The 10,554-nt window shown below is 41.3% G+C and overlaps 1 protein-coding gene across 1 annotated transcript; it reads left to right on the top strand.

Annotated features, from left to right (window-relative positions):
* The first annotated feature begins 2,089 nt into the window (after nucleotides 1-2,089).
* On the top strand, nucleotides 2,090-6,479 carry LOC122657644 (geraniol 8-hydroxylase-like). Its single transcript, XM_043852416.1, has 2 exons — nucleotides 2,090-3,075; nucleotides 5,800-6,479. Exons 1-2 carry the CDS (start codon nucleotides 2,131-2,133, stop codon nucleotides 6,421-6,423), a joined length of 1,569 nt encoding a protein of 522 aa, XP_043708351.1. The 5' UTR covers nucleotides 2,090-2,130; the 3' UTR covers nucleotides 6,424-6,479.
* Nucleotides 6,480-10,554: the final 4,075 nt, after the last annotated feature.

Below are 10,554 nucleotides of genomic sequence, written 5' to 3'. Positions count from 1 at the left end.
ATTTCCCAAACCCCAAAACCCAAAATCGATCAAAGAGGAGGAGGAGGTGTTAATAGCTTAGCTTACCAAAGGGAGGAGTTCCACGATTTGGCCACCAAGGGATGTGGGTTCAAGCTTCAACCATTCCCCTTCTCCCTTCTCCTTCCTTCACTCCTTCTTTTCCTTCTTTTCCTCTCCTTGCTCTCTTCCACGTTTTAGGGTAGATGGGAGAAGTAATGAGAAATGAATGCTTCCCTCCTTAGACCTATTTATAGTAAGTGGGACTTGGGTCCTTTAAGTTAAATGGGTCATGAGAGCTAAATGAGTTGACCCATTAGTTCTAAATAGGAATGAACATAATAAAAGATGGGTTCATATGATATGGGTATACAAGTTCTTCACATGTTTCCCCAAGGCAAGTGGGACCCACAAATAAAATATTTCCTACTCAACTAAAATAGCCCGGGCGGTTCAAACCTTGACCTGCACTTCAAGGACATCGAAGGAAAGGGTAAATAAATAAAATTAAGGGCTAGAACTTACTTTTCCCTTGTCATGGTTTGTCCCCTATGACCCCGAATAGCTTCGCTACAGCAATGCCAAGTTCATCACTGAACGAAGTGTCCAACTGAGGCGACAGTCCAGGATGCCCCCTCCGGAATCCCTCACTTTTCGGGCCGGTACTTGGAGGATAATTGACAAAGTCACCGTCAACGAATTTCCCCCACTGCCAGTTGAGGAATCTTTCCTCCACAGGCAAGCCCGTTCCATGGTCAATAATTTTGTAACTGGGTTTGACCATCATCGAGAACAGGTCACCAGCATACATGGCAGCGATATCTACACGTCATGAGGGAGAAATAATAATTAATTATGATCCGTGGTGCGGGTATAACACGGGTAGTGTGTTTGAGCAGGGGATGAGATCGTACGGAGTAGATATAGTAGTAACAAATTCACAACATCCTGGCTCGCCTAAGAAATTTTGAAAGTTTTTTGTGTCAGCTATTCATTTAGGGGGTGTTGGATTCATGCAATTAGTGACATCTACATTCCGAATGTCCGTACAAGTGCAAAGATCTCATCCCAAACAAGAACCAAAACCAGGTAAAAGACAAGCAAACCAAAATCTGCTCATTTGACATAACTCAACATGATCAAGGGTTGCCCGGATCTTTATCGCCCCCAGTACAACAATAATTTTCCAGAGTCGCCCAGTTCACCAAGTTTTGAAAAGAGCAAGGAAAAACATGGTTTCTCAACCATCGCTAGAACGACTTCACACAATTCACCAGTTCTTTTAATCATATTATTTTAAAAGAGAAAAATTCTTTATGGGGGAGTATACCACTCACACCTACACATAGAGGGAGGTGAAATGACCGTCTATCTCTCATGAAAGGCAGAAATACCGCTCTCATGATGTCACTTCACGCACTCCCATTGGCTCACGCTCCCCCCCCCCCCCACGAAGAACATCAACCCTATTTTAAATTATCTATATTCTTAATTAATTATGTTTTACATTATTATTGGGAAAGAAAATACTACTTGGGCGCTTGTGGTGCCTTGCCCCTACACCCTAACACAATGGCATGCAAAATAACCAACAAACCCACAAAGAATTCCACCTTTCCATGGGGGCACAACGTTCATTTCGCATGCCACTGTGTCTAGGCACAGGGGACAGCAAACTGCATGCACCCAGGTAACAATCTCTCTCCCATTATTATTTTTTTGGTGAAGTTTCTCCCATTATTATTTTATCATATATATATATATATATATATGAAAAAAAGAAGACTATTTGGTCACGCACTCACTCCCCATTACGTCCAGATATATGGGTGACGAAATGACCATCCCACCCTCCATATTGCATGCTTGGGTGTTTGATCTCGTTGCCACTCGTTTTTGAGGACTTATCGAAATCCTCAATGACCCCATTGTCCGTCTCTCTCTCTCTTCTGCTCTCTCTCTTTTGGAAATTAAAAATTTCCTCTCCTCTCGCCGGTCTTTGAATAAGATGACATTCAAGATTGGGTGCCAACTTCCGGCCCGATGGCTGATGTTTTAACTTATTAATCAATACTCTCTCTCACAAAAGCAAACTTACCAAACAATTCTCTCCGATCTCGATCCCCAGTAATCATGAGCAGCCTCTCTAATATTTGGTGGTGGTGGGAAGCAAGCAATCAGAAGGACCAGTTCACTCGATCACTACTCACGCTCACCCTCGTCGTCCTTGTCATTTTCTGGTACGCATGGTTGCTCAGGAAATCACGAAACCAAAACCCTCCATTACCGCCGGGGCCACGACCACTGCCACTCGTAGGGAACCTCCCCTTCTTGGACCCGGAGCTCCATACCTACTTTGCTAAACTGGCTCGGACCTATGGTCCCATCTTTAAGCTCCAGCTCGGCAACAAGGTGGGCGTCATAGTGAGCTCGCCATCCTTGGCTAAGGAAGTCCTCAAGGACAAGGACACCACCTTCGCCAACCGTGACCCGCCAATCGCGGGACGTGTCACCACATACGGCGGCATCGACATCGTATGGAGTCCGTACGGACCGCAGTGGAGGCTGCTGCGCAAGGTGTGCGTGCGCGAGATGCTCGGCAACGCCTCCCTCGAAGCAGTTTACAGCCATCGCCGGCATGAAGTCCGTCGGACCATCAGCTATATTTATAGCAATTCTGGATCTCCCGTCAACGTGGGTGAGCAGACGTTCCTTACTGTGCTCAATCTTATCACGAATATGTTGTGGGGTGGCACAATCAAGGGCGAGAAGCAACATAGCCTTGGAGTTGAGTTTCGGCAAGTTGTCGGCGAGATGACTGAGCTTCTGGGTAAACCCAACGTCTCGGATTTCTATCCCAGTCTGGCCCGCTTTGATCTACAAGGTGTGGAGAGAGACATGAAGGCTCTGTTCCTGCGGTTGGATCAGATCTTCGACTCGGTCATCGATCATCGGCTGAAGATGGACGAACAGGGCATAAAGGAATGCCATGATTTTCTGCACTTTCTTCTGAAGCTCAAGGACGAATCAGATTCTCAGACACCTTTCACCATGCTCCACCTCAAGGCCTTGCTTATGGTAAGCTTAATTTCTGCTGTATTTACCGTATACCATGAGATCAAATCCATCCCCTTCCACATGAGCTCAATTCTTCCTCCCATTAGTCACTAGTCATGCTATCCTAACCATGGTTTTAGTGCACGGTATCGGAAAGGATATCGATAACAAGCAAAACCGATATCGGTATCGGCCTAGATCGGCTGTATCAGACAAAATTACCCCTGAATTTCCTTAAGAAATGAGTTTTTTGACCACTTTACTCATTGTCTGTACCGTGCTATCGATACGGTATCAGTGACTAGCAAAACCGGTATGTATCGCTCAATACGACACCAATACTTAGAACCATGATGTTAACAGAACTGTTAAGTATCTGAGGATGTCTTGCTCGGCCCAGTTCCCCAGTGCCTATAATAAAGGGGTGGACCTAAGGGTGTCAAAACCAAATCGAAACCGAGCCGAACCGAATTAATTCAGTTTGGTTTCGATTCTGGTATATGGTATTCTAATTCGGTTCGGTTCGGTTCAGTTTCGATTTCGATTTCATGCCAAGACCCGTCGATTTGAACCGAATAAACCACTTAATCCAAAGCCATATATCTTTTAAATTTTTTGGTAACCATATCTAACCAAATGACTTTAAATATTCCACTTTTCTATGTTTTCATATTTTTTTTGGTAATTATCCAACGGAATGAAATTTATATGCCACTTTTCATAGGGAAAAATAAAAAATTCTATGAATTTTCTTTGTATTTTTGGTAACCATCTAACCTAATGATTTTTCATATTCCACTTTCTAGGTTTTCTCAATTTCCCTTTTCAACTCTTCAAGTGTGCAACCGAATTAGAACCGTAACCAAACCGAACTGAGCAGGTTCGGATTCGGTTGGTGATCCCAGAATCGACTCGATTTTCAATTCGATTTCGGGTCATACCCTCAAGTCATGGAACCCAACCGAATACTAGAAACCGAACTGTTTGACACCCTTAGGTGGACCCCACCTGGGCAGGGGTAGGGTGGTAATTGGAGGCACTAGGGAATTGGGTCTAGCCGTCAATCAAGTTAAGGGAAAATTTCATGGACACCCCCTATAAGTATATCAAATATCATAGACACCCCAAACATTGTCAAAATATCAATTTTCCCCTTGATGTTAAGCACAGCTATAGCACCCAAAGTTGAAATTTCCATTTTAATCCCATTAGTTATTTATTCTGTCTTGCTTCAAACCCAATTCTACAGAACAAAAAAATGTGACGAGTTTATCTTCTTCCCTTCTTGCAAACCCAATCCTACAGAGACCAAATCAACCCAAACCACTCAATTAATCAGACGAAAACATTAAACCTAGAAAATTCAGCTTTCCCATTATTTTTTGTTCTTTGGATTATGCAACAACATTTGAGTAGAGATGGAACAATGAAACCAAATGATTTAAGCTTGAGAGATCCTACCTGAAAGGCTGAAACTGAGCGAGACCATACCAAGAGCTTTGAATTTCTTCCCAAAAATACCCCAACTCAGTCCACTCATAATTACAAATCCACTTCATCTTGAAACACACTAATTCACTAACCAACGAACTCAGTCGAACAAACTCAAGATCAAACCTCAGCGCTGAAAACAGAACAAAATCCACCACAAAAATCCCGTCTTCCACTTCCATTAATCCGAAACCACTACAGCAAAACCTCATCATACCCTGCAATTCACCAAAAACCACACCAAGTGAACTCAACAAACATACAGCCTCAATTCCCCTGCCAAGAAAACAAAAAAATCAGAGAATTATACGCACTGATTGAAGAAAAGTAGAGCTTCATACTATTTAAACACGAAATCAAACACATAAACCAAAGGTTGAGCTTTAAGATGAAACGAATTCCTCCGAGAGATCCTTGAACCATAAGAGAAACAGTTACCATTTGCAGACTGCAGAGTCTCTGATTCACCAGAATCCTGACCGAGAGCGAATGTTAGCCTCCCCTCCAACTCCAACGCCCAACTCGATGCTTTGATTCCACATGTTTCTTTACTACGTGATCTTACTAAGAAGAAACTCAGTAAAAACAACACTGGCAGCACAAAGAACAACAACATCATCGGTTTAAGTGGTAGCAGAGACAGAGCAGAGTAATCCATGACTGGAGGAGATACTAGAAGAAACCCTAATTCCACAACATAAAACAACACAATCGATCAACGGAAAATAAAAAAACAGAGTGTAGGACAAACACACACTCGCCACCCTCCTAAAACGCCAAAATTCATTCAAACTATAACAAAAGAAACCCTAAAAGAAAAACTTCATGTGAAAGCGATAAATCTAAGGAACCAGAGCGAAATCTCTTGTAGGAAAGAAATAGAATAAGTGCATTCTACTTTCACATTACCTCAAATCAGTGAATTGAAAAGAAGATCGACGAGAAGATTACCTGTCAGGGAAGGCTTCCTCCATCAGACCAACGAAGACGATGAAGAGAGGGGGTAATTTGGGGTTTTACCCTTAAAGGTCTTATGGAAAGTTCATCCTGTAATAAAGGTAATTTCACCATTATAAAAGAAAAGAGTTAACAGCAACTTCACAGACCTAACGGGGTAATTCAAAAAGTAAGGGGTGTCAGAGATATTTTGATAATGTTTGGGATATTCGTAATATTCGATATACTTATAGAGGGTATCTGTGAAATTTTCACTAAAATTAATGGGTGTAGCTAATTAATTAACAAATGAACCAGGACATGGTGGTTGGTGGGACTGATACGACCACAAACACAGTGGAGTGGGCCATGGCTGAGATGATGAACAAACAAGAGACAATGAGAAAGGTCCAAGAAGAGCTAGACAGAGTGGTGGGAGGAGAAAGCATAGTTGAAGAGTCTCATCTTCCCAAACTGCATTACCTGGCGGCGGTGATGAAAGAGGTGCTCCGTCTACATCCAGTGCTTCCTCTGTTGGTTCCTCACTGCCCGAGCTCATCCTGCACCGTAGGGGGTTACACTGTTCCCAAGGGTGCCAGGGTCTTCGTAAACGTGTGGACGATTCACAGGGATCCTTCCATATGGGAGAGCCCTTCCACATTTGAGCCAGAGAGGTTTCTCAACGATAGATGGGATTACAGTGGCAATGATTTTAACTACTTTCCATTTGGGTCTGGGAGAAGAATATGTGCAGGGACGGCAATGGCGGAGAGGACAGTGATGTACGCACTCGCTTCACTGTTGCATTCATTCAACTGGAGTTTGCCGGAAGGTGCTGCAGAGGTTGATCTTTCTGAAAAGTTTGGGATCGTCTTAAAGGCAGCAACCCCATTACTTGCAATCCCCACATCGAGATTGCCAGATAAAGCTCTATATTTGTAGGATATGATAGAGATGAAAACTGTTTCAACTGTTCAAATGGGGGAATGATACCATTAGTTAGAACAAAGATGGTGTTCTTCGAATGGATCACAAGTAAATTTGATGGCCTTCCATCCTGTATCTTCAGTTTAATTGAATTCATGTATGGAACCAAATCCACAAAATAAACTGATAGCAGAAACGAGTCCTACTATTTGCTATGCCAAATGAATATCAACAATTCACAATGCGTCTATGTGATACAGGACCATGGGAGTTACCAAATAAAAAAGATAGAGGACCATGTATCCATCATTAAAATTTGGGTTAAATACGCGTATCCCCCTTAAAATGCACCCAATATTCCTCTTACCCTCCCTAAGGTTCAGACATGTCCACCTACCATCTCAGAAAATTCTACATACCACCCCTACTTTACCCCCTTTAAAGCCATTTCAGTCCACACTAGGTGTTAAATGCTAAAAAATTATCAAACTACCTTTTCTTCTATTTTTTTTAAAATTTGAAAAGACCTAATTGTCCTGACCTATTTCCTAAAATTTTAAAAAACCAAAATACCCTCATCTTCCCCAAATCATCATGTTCTTTTACATACCCAAAACTACCACCACCACCACCACCACCCTGAAGCCCCACCTCCAACTCCTCCACCTTTACCAATTCCACCACTGAATCCCCCTCCTTGCCTATTCCTCCACCAACACCGCCGCCCTTACCAAATGAGTATAGACTACAAGGTCGGATTTGGGCTCGACACAAATCAATAGCCTGTCTGCGCCGAGCAATAGTCACAACACGATCGAGAAGCCAATCAATACTAAATGCAGAGACCAAATCAAAGGTAACAAGAAGCCGCAAAAAGGCTAAGGCTTCTAAATGATTCGGCCCGCATGGAGTAAGTTTCCCTTTCCATTCAAGGGCCAATTTCTTGGTCTTCTCCTTCACTTGAGGTGACATTTGAGGGGAGATCGTCTTTAGCTGTTCTAATAAAAGAATACAATTTCTTCTAATAGCCGCCAATTCATCCATCTTGATGCATTGGGATTTCAACTCAGGTCGAGGAATTATTTCGGAATCCTCTTCCTTCTTCACCGGCGCAGTTCCCGAAGAAGTCTGTTTGCCATTAGACTCAGGAATCAGGTGAGGGGATTTTTCCACAGCCACTTCATCACTGGCTTGTGGATCGATAGATTCAAGTTCCTTGAAGCGTTTCTCTATAGAACTCTGGATCGAGTTCAAATGCTCATCCAGATCCTTCCACTGAAAGGTAAAGGAAGAAAGGAAAGACGAGTGTGCTTTGAGATCTTCGAAAGACTTCCAACCCCAAAAGGGTTTTCTTCACCGAACAGGGAAAGGAGTTTCGGCCTCTGATCTAAAGTCCTCTTTGGGTGAGGTTGGATGGATTTGGGGTTTAGACCACCCTTCTATATGCGATTCAAACCCAAGACTCATATCTGAAATCCTCTTTTATTTTGAGTTTGCATCCAAGTTTCAGACCTGCAACTAAACCCATATCAGAGACTACTGCTAGGTTCAGATTCAGACTTCAAATACCTCGTCTTTACTTGCTGATTGGGGCAGTTACTAGCTGGAATAAAGAGATGATGGTGGTGGTGGTAGTAGTACTATTGGGTATGTAAAAGAAGATGATTCGGAGAAGACGAGGGTATTTTGGTTCTTTTCAATTTTAAGAAATAGGTCAAGGCAATTACATCTTTTCCAATTTTAGAATAAATAAAAGAAATGGTAATTTGATCATTTTTTAGCATTTAACACCTAGTGTGGACTTAAATGACTTTAAGAGTGTAAAATAGGGGTGGTACGAGAAATTTTCAAGAGTAATACATGGACTTGTCAGAACCTTAGGGGGGTACGAGGACTATTGGATGCATTTTAGGGAGTACATGTATTTAACCCTTAAAATTTTACCCTGAAGTAATGTAAGTGCCAACATACTCAATTCAGAATTTCAGCAGAAATTTATAAAAATGCCATTAGAGAAACTATAGAACATTAGTTTCATACTTTACTGAAAGTGTTGGTGGTCAAACAAAAATGATTTGACACTCTACAAACAGTTGAGGCCAAACCAACATAAAGCAAGCTACTTGCCTTGCAAAACCATGGTATAAAATCTCGCGAAATATCGGCGATATATCGCGATATTTCGTGAATCTCGACATGACCGAGATACGAAACAATGTCGAAATAAAAAAGTACAATAACTCGTCGATATATCGAGATATTTCGACGATATATCGTGGAACTCACGATATATCGCGAGATATCACGAGATATTGTAAAGTGACAATAGTGTCACATTCAAAATCCTTATAAATTTCATATTTCGCAGCTCTTGGTCGATATTTCGACCGAGAGCTGCTGAAAATGAAATTTTCTCTCTTCTTCCTCCCTTCCAAGCCTCATTGAAGCTCCTTGTCGCCGGGAAGACGTCGGAGGGTCATCTAAGCTCATCATCCAAGCCTATTTTCATTATTTAAGGTAAATTATATTTCTCTAAAACTATTTTTTTAAAAAAAACTTTGTACAAATGTTGTTGGATGTTGATGATATTAATATATGTTAGACACCGGAGGCCGATCTACAGCCTCACGGTGTCGAAATTTTTTTCCCATATGTATTTTTTTTATTTTTTTTCTGGTTTTAAAAATTCATTTTCCTACAACTAAAATAGGAAATAATTAGGGGTAATATGACTTAGATGGTAATGAATTAAATATATGTTAGACACCAATGGCCGATCTACGGCTTCACAGTGTCGGATTTATTTTTCTGCTCTTAAATAATTCTTTTAATTTTCGAAAATTAAGAAAAATATATAAAAAATTAAAAAAACAGAAATAAATAAGGAAAAATATGAGTTTTAAGTTTAAAAAATAATGAAAAAATATGAAAGTTATTTCTATATGTTTTGAGATGCATTACATGTATATTATGTTTACTAATTCATAGTTTTGTTGTGTTAGGTCAATACTTATATTAACATTATATATAAAAAATTGGTTTTAATTTTGTGAAAAATATAAGGGTTAGGGGAAAAATATTAAATAACTATACAAGTGTATTAGTAATCTAAAAGTGTCAATTGAAGTGCATCTACATTAAGTTTTTTAATTATTTGTGTTACTTACATTGCGATAAACAAGTATCATTATGGCGGATCGTGATAGACAACGTGCGAGGGGCAAGCAAAAGGTGAGGAAAGTAGTCAACAAAGGGGCGGACGGAACAAAGAGAACAGAGGAACAAGAGAGACCAACCAGCCAAGATAGGGGTGACATTGCATGGTTACATGGTACTCCCATTGATGGGGATAAGAGAAAATCTATATGTAATTATTGTCACATGCAATTTATGGGAGGTGGGTCCAGTAGACTTAAACAACATCTCGATGGAGGATCTAAAGATGTTGTAGGTTGTCATATGGTCCCCTCTGAAGTAGCCAGGGAGATTGGTGATAGTTTGAGGGAAAAAAGAAGAGGAAGGGTGACAAGCAAAGGATAAGAGAACAACTTGAGGATACGGTGAGGAGTTTGATGGGAGGAGGAGGAAGACGATACAATGATGATGATGACTCCTCCTCCTCCTCGATGATGACATTGCGTGCACGATGACATACAAACAGCAGAGGAGGCTAGGGATTTTAGGCGGACTGTTTCAAGGAGTAGAGGAAGTTTTCAAGATGATCGAGAGACAAAGAGTAGGGGGTAGTGGAGGAGTGACGGTTCTGGAGGTCCTAAAACTTTGAATCCTTTTAAAATATCACAAAGTGTGAGGGCAACCCCAACACCTCTACCAGATGCAGTACCACCATCAACATCGATCCTAAATTGCATAAGAAGAAAGGAAGCGATCAACCCGAGAATCAAAGGAGCATGGAAGGGGATGAAGGGATTGGTTAAAGAATCAATAGCTAAGTGGATGCTATACCATACCATCCCAGCAAACATCGCACAAGGCCCCCATTATGATACCATGATAGATACCATTGCGGTGGCGCCCAGGATTCAAGGGCCCCACCCCATATGAGGTAATGAATGTTTATCTACCTCAACAAAAGAGTGAGATTGATGAGTACATTAGTGAGATGAGGAATATGTGGGAGACATA

The sequence above is a fragment of the Telopea speciosissima genome, chromosome 1 (genome assembly GCF_018873765.1).
Source record: "Telopea speciosissima isolate NSW1024214 ecotype Mountain lineage chromosome 1, Tspe_v1, whole genome shotgun sequence".
Taxonomy (NCBI): domain Eukaryota; kingdom Viridiplantae; phylum Streptophyta; class Magnoliopsida; order Proteales; family Proteaceae; genus Telopea; species Telopea speciosissima.
The sequence above is the reverse complement of the archived record's forward strand: the minus strand, read 5'-3'. Positions and strand labels throughout refer to the sequence as shown.

Bases quoted from the DNA above. Each gene is read 5' to 3' on its own strand.
- LOC122657644 (XM_043852416.1), top strand. From the start codon at position 2,131: ATGAGCAGCCTCTCTAATATTTGGTGGTGGTGGGAAGCAAGCAATCAG. The intron at 3,076-5,799 runs GTAAGCTTAATT...CAAATGAACCAG, and splicing joins ACCTCAAGGCCTTGCTTATG to GACATGGTGGTTGGTGGGAC.